This window comes from Culex pipiens, chromosome 2 (assembly GCF_016801865.2).
Source record: "Culex pipiens pallens isolate TS chromosome 2, TS_CPP_V2, whole genome shotgun sequence".
NCBI lineage: Eukaryota > Metazoa > Arthropoda > Insecta > Diptera > Culicidae > Culex > Culex pipiens.
This window is the reverse complement of record NC_068938.1, coordinates 1,815,044-1,836,303: the sequence shown is the minus strand read 5'-3', so window position 1 is coordinate 1,836,303 and position 21,260 is coordinate 1,815,044. Positions and strand designations below refer to the sequence as shown.

Sequence of the window (21,260 nt, the reverse complement as noted above, 5' to 3'; positions counted from 1 at the left end):
AGTGATCATAACTTTTGATTGAGTTGTCAGAGTATCAATCTTTTGAATGCGTTGGAAATGTCTCTCAAATACCTTTCTAACAATATATAGCATGACGGGGTTTCTTTCAAAAACCACCCTTCAGAAGTTTAGCTTAATTCGTTTTTTAGCATAACTTTTGAAGTACTTTACAAAACTTCATAATATTAACTAAGGTCTTGTGGGACCCCAAGACGGATCGAATGAGACCAACACGGTCCAAATCGGTTCAGCCAATCCGGAGATAATCGTGTGCATATTTTTCGGTGCAGGGACTTACAGACATACACACGCACAGCCATTTGTTCAGAATTTGATTCCGTGTCGATAGGTATACGTGAAGGTGGGTCTACAAAGTCAAATAAAGAAGTTCATTTTTCGAGTGATTTTATAGCTTTTCCTCATTGAGGTGAGGAAGGCAAAAAACATTGTTATTTGATGTAAAAACTTTCTGGGAAAAAACATTTCTGGTCTCGGGAGAAAACCGGTAATATGAAAATCAAAATCTGATGGCAACCCTAATTTTGTTGTTTATCTTTAAAAAAGAATTTACATTTATTAAATTTTCAACAGAGTCGATCTTGTTTCGTCGTTGACTGAAGAAACACAAAAAAGTGACTTCTTTGGCAGGCTGAACCATTTCCCAATATTTATCTTCCAAGATGGTCATCAACGGCCAATTCAACCTGCCAATATTTGCGCCAAAACCAGCAATGATGAGCCATTTAGCACCAACCGCCTCTTTCCTAGTTCCACTCTAGCTCGATTACACTTGCAGATTGGAACAACGATTTCGTGAGAAAAAAAACTACGTTTCTTGCACCAGAAAAGGCTTGAACGACTCTTGGCCCGAAAAGCAGCGCGTTGTTGACGCGCGCTACTCCTCTGTTCACAGCCACCAGAAATTGGTCCACAGAGTACCTACTACCGTTCAGGGACAAACGCGCTTCTTCTACTACCGATGATGATGCCCCCCCCGAAGGGGGTCTTCTTTCGCACGGAAAATCGCGCCCGCAGCCAGAGTGCTCTAGATATCTCAGCTGCAGCAAACCCAGAAGTGAGTGTGTGATTGCAGTCTCAATGGCGTTTCCTCTCTTTGGCGAGTTGTTGGAGTTGGTGCTGCTGCTGACCCAACAGCTGCTGATGAGTTCCCCGTACGTACGTACGTACGTACGGGGGCCCCGTGCTCTTCTGCTACGGTTGAGAGGTAATAAGCGCGCAGGTAGAAGCAGAAAGAGAGGTTCGCCTTTTTTTGCTGATTGTTTTTCTTCGTTAATTTAAAAATTACACATTTTTCGCTCTGTTACTGTGCTGTGCCACCATCAGCAGCACACAGACAGACACACTTCTTGGAATACAACCGAAATGCTACTGAAGGGGGGGGGGGGGTAGCATTGAGGTGGGGGGAGGCAGAAGTATCGGCAGCAATCAGTGCTTCTCGTGTAAGAGGATGATTGTTGTTCGAAGGTTCGATTACTTCCCTCTTCTGTTTCTCAAAGTGATGCTGGCTGGTGCTACTGCTGCTGTTTGCAAAATTGTTTTTCTTTAAACGTTTAATCATTAAAAAAGTGCTGCTGCTGCAGAAGATCCCCCCTAAACGGCGTGTGGTGGTGGTGTTTGGTATTTAGTTGGGTGATTTAATCTGTTCACAACTTTTCAGCAAACACTCACACCATCAGGCCTGATCCGGCTGCAAGTTTTGAGCAAATAATTGCAGGAAACGTTTAGAGTCGAGAAATAGACTCCTCGACTTGCGCCGAGGAAGCAGCTGGTGATATGATCGCTTGAATAAATTTGAACATTTTCCAGCTTTTATGACTTTACTTCAGCAGCAGCATCCCTCCTGCAGCTGATGAATGTTTATGCAAACAAGCATCGTGCACCGAGGTCATAACAATATAAAACTGCGAACACATTTCACGTCCCAGCGCTGACGTCGATGACGGTTCTACACGACACTCACTCGCAGCGCAGATCTACTAGCACTTTCTTCAATCCCGCGATTCGTATAAATTATCGTACGACCAAGGCTCGCTTTATTTCCCTTTCGATGTTCGGTTTATTTTGCTATAAAAATAAAACACACCAAACAGGACCAATCTCGCGTGGTGCTGGTGGTTGCAATAAAAATCACTCACCGCGCGAGGAACCTCAACCGAGGGAGGACACTTCCCGGTGAACCCTGAAGAACTTTAGAACTGTCATCCACCGCAAGCGAGTGCTGCGCGCGGGGGTCCATAAAGTGGTCACCAGAGCCGTCCAGGTCGTCTGGGAGGGTACTAAAAAAAGAGAGGTCCCTTGTTGGCGCACGGAGATTGATGGGTTGTCCGCGTCCGGCCAGTTCTCGCGCCGAATTGGAATGAGATATTCGACGCGCCGCAAAAAAAACATAACAACAACATCACGAAGGTGTGGGGGTCCCACGACGACCCGAGTGTCCTGAGTGGTGAACGCGAAGCGTTTACGTCCCCCCGGATATAAAACGTTTGGTTCCGTGAGAACGCGTTGATTGAACTTTTATGTGGAAGGTAAAACGAATTGAGGGATTGAGTTTTGAAGTTGAAACACAAACCAATAAACTGCAGACTGCTCGTTCTGATAATACGGATAAAAATCTAAATTTTCCAGCATTGATTTTAATTGATAAAAAAATTAAAATCTGCCGAGCTACCGTTGCCGAGAGGTTACGGGCTTCGCCTTGTAAGCGGAAGGTGATGGGTTCGGTTCCTGTCAGGCTCGGCAAAGTCAGATCCCCTCAAAGAGTAAATCTGCTCACTAGGAATTTTGACAGGTAGAGGATGGGTTTCGAATTGCAACGTACTGGATTTTAAATCCAAAGGTCATGAGTCTCGTGAGTTCGATTGTCGTACCGGGATGATGAAGTTTTTATAAATAATAAACGTGACTGATTCCACTTAACAATTTCCTAACAAATAATTTGGTTACGTTAGCAAATAAGATGCTGAATAATTGATAAACTCTGCTGAAGGTTTTGTTCAACTTTCCCATTTGTTAGTAAATTTTTCTAAGAATGTCTTCAGGACCAACAATTATATGGATGACCTAAAATCTATTAGAATATCATGACTGATTCGACGATGGATCCTATTTGCATGTTTAATCACTTTATTGATTGTTTTTTTTTTTTACATTATTTTATGTGTAAGGTATCCGATGAATTTGAATAAAGGAAGACAAGTTTTGAAGGATGTTTTCCTCCAACCTATTGTAATCTAGACAACTTCCCGTCCTCATTCCTTTCAGCATTCCAGCCAGCGATCCTTTCTTCTCACGGTGACACCTTCCAGCGTGTGTGTGTGTGTCATTCAGTGTGAGCGCCGCGGCGCGATCTGACATCTCAATACGAGAATGGTGGTAGCAAAATTATGCACAAGACGACGTGCAGCAACAACAACAACAAAAAATCGAACCATTCAGCAGGAGAGGAAAACAAAACCAAAGAATGCAAAAAACGGGCGAAAAATTATAAACTTTCTGTGTTGGTGTGCGTGTGTGTGTTTGCGCAATAGAAGAAGGCACGCACAACGCAAAAAAGGAGTTAAAAATAAGCAAAATCTGACCACAGTGTTAGAGAGGAATTTTGAGGGAGGGAGGGAGGGTGGTGGTCCATCGGCGAAGACGGAAAGGGGGGAGGGTCACAGCCTCACAGGCAAAATGCGGCACGACCCTGCACTTTGCCTGCCGTGCACACGCGGATGAACGTGGATAAGCCTGCAGAGGAAAATGTGCATGTGCAACAAGGCACAAAGGCACAAACCTCCCTCCCTTTCGCTCCTTTTTGCTGCTGCTCTTCCTTCGTTGTCGTCGTTTTTTTTTTTCCTCTTCAAGAGAGCTGCCTTCCCGGCAAGAAAATCCAAACGACGACGACGCTTGATGTTTTCGCAGCGATAAATAATGAGAATAAAACGACTAGGGCTGCATAACTTGTTCAATTGCTTCTAGGCAAGTATTATGATGCCAGATTATAGGTGTTTCGAAAAAAAATTAAAAGAATGCATTTTCTGCTGCACTTTTCTCCGTGTTTTCCCTTTGGTCGAGGCGAGATCATCACGGCGGCTGCTCTCGCTGTACGTGTGTGTGCATTTCGTGGTGGTTGTGCACTGTTGACGCATGCGATTTTGGGATAACATTAGTTTAAGACGTCATTTACGGCCTTAAGCTATCCTTAAAGTTTATTTCAAAACATCGCACATTTGTGTAGGTAATGACAAATTTCGTTACATTTTGTTTGTAAAAACTGTTATGCGTCAACGCAAAACAACCACAACGATTTGTTTGTCGCCGCAACCTGCAGTGTGCTTGATCTTGAAAAGTGTGTGTGTGTGACTTGGACTTGGGTTTGGTTCGTTGGGGATGCGAGCATAAAAATGGAAATGTGCTCGGAGCGCTTTGGTTATTGAGATCCTTTTGTGTGGGGATTTGCGTTTGAAAAGGAGGAGGTTCGCGGGGGGAGGGTCCAATTTGGTTGCATGTGGGGCAGAACCGACAGAAACATGACATTGCACAGTGGTTGTGTGCAGGAAGAGAACGCTGATGTTAGAGTGAAATCAGTTTCTAATACTTTGGTTATTTTGTTCAGTGAAGTAATACTGAACAAAATAACCAAAGTATCATTGTTGTTATTCTTAAACTAACTTATGTAAAAAGATAAGCTATATAAATATAATAACATGTTTGAAGCAGATTATAATTTTAAATAATTTCGTAGCCGGCCTTGACATACACACAGTTGATTACTATATAATAAAATAATTTCTTTAATATTTTTTTCCAAATTCATTGAATTTGAAATAAAGTATATCTCATAATAAAGTTCAATTAAAAGAAGCATGCATAAAAACCTTATTAAATAAATTTCACTCATTTCACTTTCACTGTTCCCACATTAGGCCAAACATGCAAACAAACTTATGCAACTCCATTTTGTCACGCAGCCTGTTTAAAACCACACATTCGACTAAACAACCTATTCAAGGCATTTCCGGCAACGAAAGCAGCCCAAAATCACCAAATGTCCCCCACGTTCAGCCATAGTTATTAGCTACCTAATTGCAAAAACACTATGCAATTTTGTGTCCAATGGTTTGTCGGGCACAAACTTTGCCTAGAAAGTTTTTTTGAGTTGCCCAATTCTCATCACTCACGAGATTTGAATCCAGGAAACGCTCGTTCATCGTGTGATCATTTTGTTTTTTGTTTTGGCCACCAAACAAATTTAGAGAGGAGGCAAAACGCGAACAAGACCTATTTATGCACTGCACAACAAACGATTATTTTCAATTTTCTTGCCGGCGGACAAACGCGTTGGTCTGAAGAAAAAAATGTGATAAATTATTCAAATTGAGCTGGGTTAGAGAAATATACAAAGCAATGATTGCTACAAATTTGAGGTCTCGTTTCTGCCATTTTTGACCAGACAAAAATTAAATAATTTGAGCATGAAGACCAAGGTAAAGATCTTTTTTAAAGCGATTTATCGAATCGAAAGTTAGAGGGTTAAACGCAGTTAATTTTAGCATACGAAGAATGTCATTCTCAAGTGTATTCCAGCTGTGCCCGTGCTCTTTCCAGCATGCCAAGGCAACCAGCAGGGTGATAGTGGGCTTTGCCTTCATTTGATACTGAATTGTTAGACACTTAATAAAATAACTTTATGATAACATATAAAAATAACCGGTTCGGACCGCCTCGCACAGCGACCAGTGACCAGTGACCGTTTGGACGCTACTCTCTTCTCAGCTGGAGTCTTCGCAAAACTTTGCGTGCGTACACACAAGATGATGAGGCCGAGTCCCGAAAAGCGCAGCATGCAATCGCAAAAGCTCGCCTCTTTAACCCGCTAGTGTTCAATTTTTACAGCTTGATTTTTTTCATTTTCATATTTTTTCATTTCGATTGCATAGCTTGACAATTTGAAAGATGATGTCAGTAAACGTTTCAGTTTCGTCAAGGTGTGATAGATTTTGGATCCCTAAACACTCTCCAATCGACAGAATTAAATTTTAGTGAATTTCCTTCCAATATATAAAATTGTAAATTTCGGGTCTAACTGGTATGTAATTATCTTAAGCAACCATGCGCACCCACGTTTATTTGTGGGGCCGCATGGTTGTTTTTTGGAGTTTTATATTATTGCTTAAAAATGTTTTTTTTTTTTGAACTTATAGACAAGAAGGCAAGATACAGACGGTAAACTCAAAGAACTAAGCTGGAACCAACCATCCAGTAAGGCCGGTGGTGGTCAATGGTCTAAGGTAGTTAAAAACCAAGCCCCAAAATAAACCATCGCGAACGTCAAGTATGAACACGTGAAAATGGCAGAGGAATAAGCTGCTGCGAAAAGTGATACGAATGCTCGGGTTTCTCACTCTCGAGTGACTTAAGTAAAGTACTCTGAAACAAACAAAAAATAAAGAACTACGCGAAAAGACCCACAAAGTAGACTAGAGTAAAGTGGCAAATAAAATATCTATTAAAATTGGGTGCATTTTGGTGGGAAATTAAAAGAGACATTAAACTGCGCAAATTTATTTCCTCACCATTAACACATAAATTTAAGCTTTTTATCACGACGACGTCAACGACGTGGAGAGGAGCGCGCAGAAACGCCGCTCTCTTTATGGCCACCACAACACACCGGCAAGTGTCGGATTTGTGCTTTTTGCAGCAGCAGGAGACCTGCGCGCGGCGTGTAGGTCAGTGCGTGCCAGAGCAAGCGACGAACCCGACCGTCACGAGAATGCATTGGCCAACGGCAACGGCAGCGGAAATGCAAACGATTTCGATGATGATGTGTCGAGATTGGAGTGAGAATCCATTCGGTAGACGAGTTTACTAAGCATTCTTATTTTAAAGCTTGGAATGTTGTTTCATTCTTATTTGGTTTAAAATTGATGTTGAAGTGTTTTTAATCCGGATTCAAACTTCAAAACATCATTTGTCCGCTAGTTTATTTCGTGCTCCAGAGGGCACATTCCTTCCCACCGGAAAATTTCTATCGTCAAATGCGTTGACGCTCCACATACAGGCAGGAAGAAACCTTTTATGTCCATTTTGCTGACGACTGCGCGCGCGAGTGTCCAACAAAAACCAATCCGTACAACATCATGTGTGTCGAGAAATAGTGCGAGTGCCATCGTCCCTCCCCCCAAACTCCCCCTTACAGCTGGTACAGAAAACAAAACGGTACCAGTCGGGCGAGACGAAGGCGACGGGGGTCCCTGATTATCTAAGAAGAGCAATTTCCTTTTTTGTGTGATTATCTAAAATTCCTTCAAATTTTCAATTTTTCATATTCTCTGCCGCAGCAACAACTCGCGCGAAAGAGTGAGCGAAAAAGAAACAAAAAAAAAACCCTAAAAGAAGAAAAGGCACAACAATTCCACAACACACCAAACCCATCGATCTCTCCCAACTTCACCCTCCCAGCCAGCATCATCATCTTCCACGGGGTGGACGCAAAAATCTGCGCGCGCTAATCCATCCATCCTTCTTCACTCTCCACCGCACCGAGAGTTTTTTTTCTCCTTCTTCATAGCCGCTGGCCGCGCGCGCTGCTTTCGAGGTTAACTGTTTGACCGGAAAATAATTACAAACTATTACTCTTAAACATTCATTACACGAAATTTGATTCTCACCCAGGTTTTGCAGGCGGGCAGAAGAATAGCAGCCGCAGCATAAAGCATAGGCAAATAGGCAACAACGGCCACAACGAGCCAAAATCACACACGCACACGCACGTGGCTTCACAAACCATATTCATCCGCAGGGTTAGGGTGGTCAAAGTGTGAAGAAAAAATGTATAAAAATCCTTAAAAGAAACTAAATCATAACAAAAGTATCAAAAATTTGCAGGTATAAAAATTTCAAATTTAGTCAATTATTTTTTTCCCGCTAATTTTTCTGAAAAATTTTGAAACATGAAAAAAAATTGCAATGGTCTTCTTGAGGTTTTGCAGCGCGACTGTGATTCAAATGTAGGTGGCGCCAAAATGAGGTTACTTGCTTAAAATCGTATGCCTTTCTGCCGGATTGAAGAACAAAATCGATTATTTCTCATGATTCCCTGCATCGATCTTAATGAAACTGGTTGCAGAAGACGAAAAATTTTTTTTGCTTAAAAATAATGAACATCATTTTTTGGGCGCGCAAAAATTTGTGAACTTTTTCTTTAAAAAACATGTTTTGGAACACGAAAAAATGAGTTTCCCGGTATATATCAATGAAATAAGCATTTATATAGTTGATAACAGATGTGTTTACGTATATTCAACAATTTCTATTGATTTTTGACAGACTTTGTTTCCAAATAGTCCAAATAATTATCTTTTACTAAATTTACAATTTTCTCATTAACAATCAAACAAATATTGGAAAGTTGTACACCAAATTGTTGGAAATAATTTTTCTCATCCGAATCCGGAATAAGTTTTGTAAAAATGTTGATTTTAAAGGGAAAAACATATTTTCACGAAAAATCATAGGTTTACGCTACTTTTTCATAGGTGGCGACATGTGTCTTTTAGCTTTGCTGCTAATCCTCTATTAATCATAAAATTTCTTACGTTTATTCAACCATTGATAAATTCAGAACCATTACTTCTCGTAGTTTTAAAGACATTTAAACTGAAACTTTTTTCTCAAAAATATATTTTTAAACCAAAAAAAACATTTTATGAAGTTCGGTCAAAAGGGTGATATCCTGATTTTATTTAAGTTTTTTTTTATTTGAGGCCTCCTGGACCACAATAATAATTCTCAAAATAAGACACTCTAATATGAAGAAGAATTGCACTGAAAACTAAAAATTATCCAATACCGCTTTGGTTTGGTCTTAAGAGCTTCCTATTCAGCTTACATGTAATCTTCAAGAAACACAACTTTTTATACCAAAAATGTTAAAATATAACTGCTTTCCATCTAATCCAATTGTGAGTATATTTATTTCTAATTAAACTGATTAAGAAAATTGCTGCCACAACAAATATCAGTTCAAAACAAAAAAAAATATATATCTGTTTTTTTTTATATCCAATAAAACTTTTTTTTGCTTTTGAAAATCACTTCCCGAGCAGGTGGAAATAACAAGAAAAGTTAAAGTTCTGGTATTGAATTCGAAAAATCGTTATTTTTTAAGTTTTGTGTTAAAGACCACATTTTATGGTAAAAACTATCTCCTTGGAAAAATTGTTCAAAATGTTCCTATAGTTCTTGTCATTTTTACGCAATAGAAAATAATAACAAATATTGTTCTGGACGCCTACAATATTTTCGTACAATTATTTATTTTCTTTGGGATGTGCATCAATAATTACAAAAAAATCAACTTTAAAAATGTAAACTTTTTTGTTTTGCGCACTTCAAAAAATTTGCAGATTATCGATTTCATTGCGGAATTATAAAAAATCAACTTGAAAATATTACACTTCCTATAAAAGTAAAATTTTAACATTTTATAAAGACTACATTTAATGGCCAAAATAATGACCTTGACCAATTTGGTCAAAATATTCTCATAGTTCTAGCCATACTCAACGAAACAAAAAAATACCGAGTTGGGTTATGGAAAATTTGTCAAAATTTCTCCATTGTTCTTGTACAATTCAAAAAATTAAGCGATATTCTAAATTTGGAAATTCTAAATTTTTATATCACACAAATAACGCGATCAGTAATTCAATGATTTTTCATGTGCATCTTCATGTGCTTTTTGAGTTGTTATTGGCTTACTATCAAACAATCTGGTGGGTGGATTTTTTTTAGGTAGTTCCAGATAAAACAAAAAATAAATTTTGATGATTATTTGTTTTATTTATTGCACCGAGATTTGTTCATCAAGAATCAAGGTTTTTTTTTATGATGAACAGAAACTTCCTCAAAATTTCATCTATAAACAATGAATCACCCTAGGCCCACATCCAAACAAGATTTGTACAAACGGACGGATGGACAGACAAACGGACAGTAACAGACGGACTCAGAGCGAGAAAGAGAGGGTTCGTGTGCGCGTTTTCTTTACGTTTTATGGGCTTTTAGAGGCTCCTCTGAGGGTGTTCAATCGAAACAACTTCATATATTCATCACTTCTCCCCCCTGCGTCCTCCTCCTCCCCCTTCTCCTTTGCCCAGACCAGACCCCGGAGCTCCAGTGCGGAGTGTTTAAATATTTTGCTTATGCCCATTTCTTTATGATCTTTTTCCTTCCCTTGTGTTGTTCCTCCTCCTGCTCCCCCCTCAGACGTACTTTTCTGCGCCATTCGCGCTGCTCTTCTTTCCCACTCACTTGTGGCTAGTTTGTTTGAACATTTTTAAGACAACGGAACGGGATAATTGCTCTGGCTCTCGCACAACCCCTCCGCGCTACCTTCCCTCCCTCCTGCGCTGGAGTTGTCTCATCTGTTGTCCACTTTGCAACCGTGCTCCTCACCCCACATTCTGGATGAGCTTTTCTTCCGATTTGAGCCCCATTCCTCCACGCACCAGAACCGTATAAATATTTAATCTTGAGGTGATTATTTGCTATAATGTAAAATACATGTTGTTTTATGGTTATGGTTCGGCTTAGTAGCGGCGACACTGGGATTGGTCAGAACCCGCGAAACAATGGCGGGTTCCCAGCCTCGTCACCGCCGCCGCGGGCAAATTACATGATAATTTCTGGGTTCGTCAAAGCGCCAGTCAAAATAGAGCGATTCCGACGCAAACGACGAGGGTTACCAACCGACATTAATCCACGTATTAGGAAGTTTCGAGCTAGTTTGGGTTTGAAGTGAATTTGCTACACTTTCATAAGCCAATTCAAGATCAGATTAAATATTTTAAGGAAATTATTTCCGAATCAATGTGGTAGATCTCTAACAAGTAGGTCGACCCCACTTGTGTTATAATTGCAGGTATATTTTCCAAACCCTCAAAACACAACGCCATTCCCCGCTAAGAAGGGCACAAATATGCGTGAAGATCTGCGTTTCTTCTATTACAGACTGACACAACGCAGTCGGGCCTGTATCAGCGTGACTGATCTACAAATTAAATCAACGAATTTAATATATTAGTTTTAGGCCAGATGAAGATCCCTCCCCGCGTGGTAAATAATAAACTTTATTTTTTATCCGCCCCGTGATGGACAGCTAGTCAGCGCCGCGGCCACAACAATATTCTAACTGCCGAGGAAAAACCCGTTCCGGAATTTTATCACAACCTGATCGTTACCAATAAAGATAATCCCCGGGCTCGTTTCATAGCTCGAAAATAAAAATTTCCAATTCCCGCTGGCATGGCTGGCCGTTAATATAGCAATAGAAGTAGAAGAAAAAAAAAACGAGATCAAGTCACTCACCTTAGTGCTGGTCGTTCGGGGCATTCCTCCGAGGGCTATCGCGTACACTTCCACCTCGTAACTTTCGACGCCGGACTCGCGGTCCAGTTCCGCTGCCGTTGACAATATTCCCAGCTTGGTGTCGATGTCGAACAACCGATTCACCTGTTTCCCATCCCCCGTCACATTGGTCACATAGTACTCGATGTCACTGACCGAGTTCAGGTAGGCCGAAACCGTCAGGATGCTCGTCCCGATCGGTTCGTTCTCCGACACACTACCAAACAGTTCCTTCTTCACAAACACTGGCCCATTGTTGTTCGCCGGGACGGTCGTGAGGATCGTTATGTACGCGTCACTACTCTTGCGTTCGTTCTGAACCGCCTCATCGGTGGCCCTCACCGACAGCTGATAGCGGATTTCCGGCTTAGAAATGGGCTTCCTCAACGTTATGGCACCCGTTGATCGATGCAGCTTGAACAGGTCCGTATTGCCACCGGTCATCTCGTACGTTACCAGCCCATTCGAGCTAGAGTCGGCGTCGTGCGCGTTGATGAACATGATCGCGTTCGGACTGCTGTCCACGCCCATTCGAACGTCTTTCATCGGCAAAATAGCCGCGTTCATCGACACAAACACCGGCGCGTTATCGTTAATGTCTTCCACTATCACCGTAACGAGCTTTTCCGCGGACATTCGCTGGGACGGCACCGGAGCTTGATCGGTCGCGATCACCGTCAGCCGGTAAGTGTCAATCGCTTCACGATCGATCGCGTGCAACGTGTGAATCACCCCCGTTGTCGGGTTGATACCAAAGTGCCGCTTCCGGTTCTCCGGATCTTGGCTGGCAATCTCGTAGGTCACCTTCCCGTTCAACCCAGAGTCGGGATCTTCGGCCGTAACCGTCACGATCGGCGTCTTCAGTGGAATCCCCTCGCGAATCTGTCGCACTATGGCCGTGTTCGGGAAACTCGGCGGATTATCGTTCGAATCAATTACGTTCACCATAAACAGTATGGTCGTCGACAGCCGTGGATTGCCCCCGTCCGACGCCGTAATGTTCAGCGAGTAACTCTGCGTGTCCTCGTAGTCCAACAAGCGATGCAGGTACAAGTACCCACTGGTTGGATCGATGTGGAATGTGTCCCTCCGGTTACCGGCGGCGATCGAGAACGTAATTTGACTATTGACCCCCAAATCCATATCCGTAGCCCGGAACCGGATCAACTCCGTCCCAATCGGGGTAGTCTCATTAATCGATATTTGGCTGTGCGTTTGGGTAAACTCCGGCGCATCGTCATTCTCGTCCAGTACCTCGATCGTTACGGTCGTGCTGGCGCTTAATCGGTTCTGCATCGAAGCGTCGTGGGCCACGATTGTTAATTTATACATTGACACCGTTTCGCGATCCAGGGCCTTTGCCAGCGTTATCTGGCCCGTAGCATCATCAATTACGAATCGCTCGTCGCCGTTTCCATCGGCGATGTAGTAGAAAACGTCCCCATTGAGACCCTCGTCGGCGTCATTCGTGTACACCCGAATCAGCTGGGTCCCGATCGATGATCCCTCCGAGATCTGCACCTTATAAGGCGCTCGCACGAACTGCGGTGCATTATCATTCACATCGGTTATAAACACCTTAATCTTTACCTTATCGCGCAACCGGCTGAGCCCATTATCGGAAACGGTCGCCTCTAGCATGATAAAGTTTTGGCCGGTCGTCCGCACCAGCGCTTCTCGGTCAAACTCGTGCATTGTCTTGATGAACCCATTTCGTGAATCGATGGTGAAATCATCCTGCTTGCTCGACAACATATAGATCAACTCGGCATTCCGGCCAATGTCACGATCCACCGCCGTCAGCTTGCCCACGAACGTATCCGCTGGCTCATTCTCCGCCACACTAAATATGAACGTGCTGTTGGTAAACTGTGGCGGATTATCGTTCTCATCGATCACGTGAACAATTACCGGCACCGATGAACTCCTCGCCGGATCACCCTCGTCCGTACAGGTAATCGTCAGCGAGTAATAATCGCGCTCCTCGCGATCCAGCGCACTCTTCACGTACAGAAACCCATCTGGGAAAATCCCAAACTTGCGATCGACATTACCTTCGATGATCGCGTACGAAATGCGCTGATTCATTCCGATATCGGCATCCGATGCTGCCAGGGCAAAAAATCTCGAATTCACCGGCATCGATTCTAGCAGCGAAGTTTCGTACGAGGTGTGATCGAACACGGGCGTATGATCGTTGACATCTTCAATCGTCACAGTGACGCTACTCTTCGTCGACAGCTGAGGATCACCACTGTCCGATGCCGTAATCTCCAGCGTTAGCGTAGTTCCCGGATCTACCAGAACCGGTCGGTTCAAGTACAACACTCCCGTAGTCTCGGATATCCGGAACAGACCTTGCGGATTGTAACTCAAACTGTAACTTATTCGACTATTCGCACCCGAATCCAAGTCCTTCGCCTTGGACAGGTAAATCTCCTGCCCAACGGCAGTATTTTCCGGCAGATTAATCTCATCGTGATCGTGCAGAAATATCGGCGCATTATCGTTCAAATCAATGATCGTAATATTCACAGTCGTCTGTCCAAAGGCCAACCCATTCCGAGCCACAACCGTCAGGCTATAAAATGCTGCCGCTTCACGATCAATATGCTTCGCACTGCTAATCTTCCCACTGCGCTCATTAATCTTGAAATTCTCACGCGGATCACCCTGCAGAATCGAGTACTCAGCATCCCGCACCGACGGTGACAATTTTGTCTTCACTTGCCCAACTTCCCGATCGCTCTTCACCGCTTCCAAACTGTTATCCTCAACCAGCTGAAACTCGTACCCGCTCAACGTGTCAAACACAATGTCCTCCACGATCGATTCCTTGATGATCTCCACCACGGCATCCCGCTCCGCACGGCGTCCGCCCTTATCCTTGGCGGCAACCACAATTTTGTGCAGCGGCTTCGAGGACTTCTTCAAGCTACCCCTCAAGCTAATCTGCCCGGTGGCTGCGTCAATCGAGAACATTCCATCGCCTCCGCTGACGATCTCGTACGAGATGGCTGCGTTCGCACCCTCGTCCCGATCGGTCGCCTGAACCTGCAGGATCGATCGGCCTACGGGGGTGTCCTCGGAAAGCGCGAGGAAATACTGTTTGGGGTAGAATTCTGGGTTGTTGTCGTTGGAGTCTTCAATGGTTAGCTGTACTGTAGCGGTGGATGATTGTGGGGGTGTTCCTTGATCGCGTGCGATCACCTGGATATTGTAGCTGGCTACGCGTTCTCGGTCAAGATTGCTCTTGGTCGTCAACTGGCCGGAAATTGTGTCCAGGTGGAATATTCCCGGATAGTTTTTCTCCACGCTCGGATGCATCGAGTAGGTTATGCTTCCGTTGGTTCCTTGATCGTGATCGACCGCGGTCAGCACCGCTACCACCGTTTTTGGTTTGGTGTTTTCGTTCAGCGTGATGTTCAGCCGAGGTTGCGCAAACGTAGGAGCTTCATCGTTTTCGTCCAGAATCGTCACCTTAAGTTGGGTGTGCGCCCATTTTGGATTTGGACCTCCGTCGCGAGCCGATATGCTCAGTTCGATGTTTCCGTTGACTTCACGATCGAGTTGTGCTTGGGTTGTGATCAGTCCCGAAGACGGATCGATTTTGAACCACTGGTTGTTATTTCCCGACACGAAATCGTAGAAAATTTGCGCGTTGACGCCGGTATCTTCATCGGTGGCGGTGATACTGGCCACGTAGGTTCCCGGAGGAGCCAGCTCGCTCAGCACGGTGGAGTACTCTGACTTTTCAAACACCGGCTCGTGATCGTTGACGTCGTTCACGTGGATAATCAAGTGGGCTGTCGCCGTTCGTGCCGGGGTTCCTCGATCGGCAGCAACCACGGTCAGGTTGTATTTGCCGATTTCTTCGCGATCGAGTACACCGTTTACGCGGACGATGTAGAAGCTGGGCGACTTTTCCAGCCGAAAATGTTGCAGATCGTTGCCGGCGATGATCCTCAAGCTGGTGTCCCCGTTGAGGCCTTCGTCCATGTCGACTACGGACACGGCAGCGACCACCGAGCTGTTGACAGCGTTTTCATCGACCGTTGCGTAACTTCCCGTGGGTGGAAAGTACTGAAACCGGATCACGGGATCGTGATCGTTGGTGTCTACGAGGTTCACGGTGACGTAGGTTCTGCCGTCCTGTCGGGGTGAACCGTGATCTCTGGCGAACACCGTAAACACGCAACTTTTTGGACATGTTCCGTCCGGACGGGACAGGGATTGGCAGTTTTGGTGTGGGCAGGTGAGTTGTTCGGTTGTTGAGATGACACCCGTTTCCGGGTCAACTGTGAACTGGGTTTCCGTGTCCGACAGGTAGTAGGTTATTTTGCTGTTGTCTCCTAGATCGTTATCCGATGCCATCACTTGGAGGACTGGGGTTCCTGGGAGGACACTTTCGTTCAGCGATACGATGTAGTCACTGTGATCGAAGATGGGTGGATTGTCGTTGACGTCCAGGACCGTTACGTTGACCTGGAGGTAACCGAATTTGGGTGGAGTTCCACCATCCTTGGCGGAAATGTTTAACGTGTACGAGCCACGTGTTTCGCGATCGAGTTTTCCGATAGTCTCCAGGTGGAGGTAGTATACGTCTCCACTGGGGTTGGTGGTCACCGCTAGGCGAAACTTTTCGTCCGGATTACCGTCTACGATCCGATAGTCGTCGGTGACCTTGTTCTCGCCAACGTCCTTATCGGTGGCGGCGTCCAGCAGTAACCGGGTACCGGAGATGGCACTTTCCGAAAACGACACCGCTATACTCGGTTCCGGGAATTCGGGGGCATTGTCGTTGATGTCGATCACCGTTATCCGCACCTCGATCGGGTACGTGGGTTGACTCGACAGGATCACCAGATCGTACCGATCGTTTTTGGTAATCTCTCGATCGAGTATGGCGTTTGTTTTGATCTCACCGGTGTTGGGGTCGAGAATAAACTCCCGCGGGGGCTCGTTAAAGCGGTACGTGAACCCTGGTTTCGTTGGGATGTAACCCACCACTGTTCCGCGAGCTTCGCCCTCGTAAATCTCGAACTGAACACGCGTGTCAACGGCACGCGACTGCATCGCCCCATCGTTGGAGGACCTTCGACGGGCACCTATCACAACGCCAGGCCCCGGCCCTGGCCCAGGTCCATGTGCGCCGACGCCTTCTATCGCGGCGTACAGCTCTAGTATGACTAGCAACCAAAAGGCGATTTTCAAACTGGCACACTGCATTTTCTTCCCGAATCTGTACCGATTCCTGGCGATACACACTAAACACACACACTTCTGGCTTCTTCTTGCACTCGTTGCACCAAATTTCTTCTTCTTTTCTTCTATGCTACCCAACGCGCAGATAGTGTGTCGTCATAATCTGGCTGGTGCCCGGCCACTTTGAGGAGGTAGTTGACCTAGCCGTTCGAGTGCGATCATCACCTTTTCCCTAGCCACGATCATCACGATCGATCGCTTCTCATTGCACTTCTGATCTCGACTATGTGTTCCTGTGCACTGCACGTGGCCAAAACTAGAATCGCCCGCGCGCGCGATCGCGATCACTCTCCACTCTGACGCTAATTTTGATGATTAACTCGATTCCAATTTCATGTCTTGGACACACTAACGCGCAGCTCTCATTTAATAAAATTAAAAATCATTGCGAGCTGCAGATACGCGAACACCGCCGAAAAGACTACACGACGCAACGACGACCGACGACGACTCTTGGAGTTGAACTTGGACGCACACACCACACCACCAGTCTTCGCGATCGTGCTGCTCTCTAAGCTTCTTTGTCGCGTCTCTTCTCAGCTAGCAGCACTTTTGCACTTTATCGTGTGGACTCGTCTTGACACCACACCACGAGACGACTCCGTTCGCTCCTTCTTCCTTTCCTTTCGCTGCTCTCCCTCTCTCTCTCACTCACTCTTGAAGGTATTTTTTAAAACTCTAAAATTTCCAACATCATTTTTTCACTTCTTTCACACGAGCCTTCTCTTCTCTACCGCGCACTTCTTTGGATACTACTGCAGCAGCAGCGGCAGCTCTGGATTCACCTTCACAGCACTCCTCTCCGCGCCGCGGCGGCCCGCTCTCGATCCTGGAAGAAACCAAAACGAAACAAAAAAATCTCTCAAATTTGTTGTTGTAATTTATTAAAATATATCTACACACAAGGAATCTTCAAACTTCTTAAAAACGTGTCTGTCTGTATGGGTATGTTCGTGGGGTCCGAGCAAAGAAAAACAACCCCCTCGCACACATACTCGTGCATGGAAATCTGGAGGAATGAGCTTTCAAGAGGTTCACCACCAACACTGGCGCAGGTCAAGTGCGCAACTTGAACATAAAATAGCCTGGAGCAAAATACGCGGCTCGCCGGAAGAAGATGGTCGTGAAACTTGAAGGTGAACCGAAAATTCATAATCTCAGGGATAGTGTTCATGGGTTAATGAATATTGTTCACGTTTACAAATTTTGATCGCCATCAATCGTGAACAAAATTCATAAACACGTGAATTTTATTTCACGAAACATGAATCTTGTTCACCAGCGGCGCCTAGCATAACGTAGCATAAAATTAGTCCGCAACACCAACATCAACCGAAAAAAGAGAGTCCGACAACAAGTTGATCGTGCACCACTACCACGATCTGACCACTCTCTCTCATCTGTAGATCGAGTGTTGCACAAAAATTCTTGCTGGCTGTCGAAAAGCTGTCCGAAAAGGGAACATTTTCAAAGAATTTCTTCCAGATTCTCTAGTCGTAGTCTCGATATGGCTTCCAGACGGGGTTTGGGAAGGGAAAGAACGAATAAAAACAAAGCAAAGTGGATATTATGAAAATGAATGTCGTCTTTTTTGATGAATTGATTGGCTTATAGCGTGATTGAGCGAACACAGCCCGAGAGACGACGTCGACTAGGAGAGAGAGGGAGCGCGACAGCATAATTTGTGCTGCCGAGGCTCTGAGGGGTTCGGTTTCGAAAGGGCAGCAGCAGCAACGACAACACAGGAAAGGGGAGCTAACGGAGTCTGGGGCTGGGGTTGCGAGAGGAGGGGGGAGAATATGGAAAAAGGGAGGTTTGCTCGCGCAGAAGGCCAGCGCAAAACTGCAGAGGCTTGTAATTTCTCAATAGCGCAACCCGTACCGCTTGGGGCTAGGCAACATGTCTTTGAAGTCCTGTCCTGGCGATGTTGGGCCCCGGTGGAGAAGAATTTGCCGGAGAGAAGTGCCTTTTTTTTCCTGTCACACACACCCTTGCTGCAAGCTGGTGGCGTGGACCCCGCTGACCGGACTGTTCTGATGCAAGTTATTCAAATCTGCCTTAAGATTTTTTGAATTTAGTAATCATTTTCGACCTCAGGTTTTTCTACAGCTCCTCAAGAATTTCATAAAACATAGTAGACGACAAAATCACTAAAAATGCCGACTTTAATTTCGTAGTAAAACATTTAATCTCATTTTTTTTAGAAAGAATGCATCATACATGAGAGGACATTGCTCTTAATTTGATGATCGTGTGTGATCTAGGTCCAAACGATCGCGATCGTATGATTTTTTTTTCTGATATTTAGATTTTATCAAATCTGACTTCTTAGAATGTAACAACAGCATTTTACCCGAAATTTGTTATGTTTAGCACTAACCGGAAATAAACTTAAATGTAATTCTGTTGATTGGAGCATGTTCAGGTTCTTACAGAACGTGACGAAAAATCAACAGAAAGAATTGTCCTTCAAAACGAAAAATTTGAATCAAAGGCTCAACATTTTCGATGAATCAGTAGACCGAGTTGTTCCACATTTGAAAATTCGATGCGTCAATGGCAAAAATAATAAACTATTTTCAATTAAAAATATATTTAAAATTTCAATTTAGCTGACCTACAATAATTCCATCTAAATTTACAAACAAATTTTGAGCCTCCTACGGAGAGCATTCCCACTCAACAAGGTAGGGGTCACTGTGCTAGAACCATTGAAATTTCTCTCGCATCACACACACACACGAGGCCCATTCTAGGCACTTTACGCGTCAATTCCAACGAAATAAAAAAAAATCTCAATAGTACTGATGGAGGATGCAAAACCATCGGCAAACGAACCATGCTTGCAATAGTTTCGCATTTCTCTGCGCCGATTCTTCTGCTCCGGTTGCCGCCGCTCGCGCGCTGCCTTTTTCAGCAATTCTATATTAAGCGATACAGGTATTTACTTCATCATCATATTTTTAATATATATAAAATACTTTCCACACACAGCATCCTCGCTCGATCTTTCTCCCTCTCTCTCTCTATAATGCTCTCAAACTTTCCTCCAAGTCTCAACAAGCTCGAGCTGCAAGTTTCGGACGACCGGACCCGGTTTGATGATGCATATTATACTACTTCTTTTACTCTCCGGGGTCTCTCGTCGACCGGTTTGTCTGTTTCCACACTTCTTTTTCCCCAGGTTTCCCGTCTCCATCCACAAGCGCAGTTGAAGTCTCTCATGTGGTCCACCACGATCGCTGAGGGTTCTCGCTCTCGCGATCGCGTATTTGTGTTTGTGCGATTTACCTGTTTAATTATTCAGAGTATAGGCTCGAACCAACACCGGCATGAGAAATTAACACTCACATCGAGAAGTCTCTCTCGCGATCGCGATCTTGGACCGTTCCCGAATTGGGATGGTCACTCGATCGCGCAGTGTTGGGTGCTCCGGATTGTAAATAAGAGGATTTCGCTCTTAAATACATGATCGCGAGTGATCATGTTGCCGACGATCGCGATCGTATAGAAAAAAAATCTAATTCTTAGATTCCATCAAAATTGTCGCAAATTTCCTGGCAACCCTTCCCGAAAGGTATGTAATATGGCCGCGATGAACGCTTTCCCGAGCTCACAAACATACCCGCAGAGTCCTCCAACTTTCCTGGCGGCTGTTCGCCGGTGTGAGTCTGTTTTGCTTTCGTTCCTCTTTTCAGTCGGTTCCTTCTAGCCAGCCACCCTCTTTGCATCTCCTGCGCGCAGACCCCCGCGTGATCGCCACCACTCTTCTGTGTTGAGCCCACATTTTTTCCGACCCATTCTGCCTGCCTTCGCTCACACTCTCTATTCATTACGCTTCCCGTCCCCCCCGGTTCGTGTCTGCCTTCACGTGTGAGACGCGTCTTGAATATTTTCTTGGTTCTTTAATGCAAAGTTTCTGAAACATAGTCAATTTTTGTACGCTCTTTTCCACGATCGACTCACAACGCACATTCTTCGTCGACGTTCGCTACTTATTTTTGTGTGTTATAATTTGATTCAAGGCAGGCCCTCATTGTCCTTATCGCTTCACGCGAATTTTGAACCAATTTGAACGCGATTTATCCGTAGAAAAAAAATCTCAAAAAATCTAATAATTTCACAACGAGGGATCTTCCGCGAGAGATCAAAACCTTTTTCCAAATTTTCTGGAATGATGCGAGTGTGCTACATTCACACCACTTATTCATTCACTCGCACTGCACAGTAAAAAATGTGAAAAATCTCACTTGAATAAATGTAAATTTAAAGCCTGTTGATGCGATTTTACATAACTTCTCAGGTAATGTTACATACCATTCTGTATTCCTAATTTTACTTAAAACATTGTTTTAAATTATATCAAAGAACTGAAAATTACATAGCTTAATGAGTAATTCCATCCGCTACAACAAAAATTCTGGATAAAATTACATGAAAAGCCATGTAAATTTACACCTTCAAATATTTAAACTTTTTTTCACGGTGAAACCGTTAAGAGTTCAGTGCGGGTCTATTTCGGGGTTTCTCGTCGAAAATGTAGGTTCCACTTCTCGGTTGATGTCTTCAAGTTTGATGAT

The 21,260-nt window shown here is 44.3% G+C and overlaps 1 protein-coding gene across 1 annotated transcript in view; it reads right to left on the bottom strand.

The window, feature by feature from the left end:
- Window positions 1–21,260, bottom strand: part of LOC120417285 (cadherin-related tumor suppressor) — a 167,624-nt gene that overhangs the window by 128,576 nt on the left and 17,788 nt on the right. Inside the window, exon 2 of the mRNA XM_039579236.2 lies at window positions 11,377–17,509. Within this exon, the coding sequence (XP_039435170.1) occupies window positions 11,377–16,644 (5,268 nt within the window). The 5' untranslated portion in view covers window positions 16,645–17,509. The remainder of the gene's footprint in view (window positions 1–11,376; window positions 17,510–21,260) is intronic.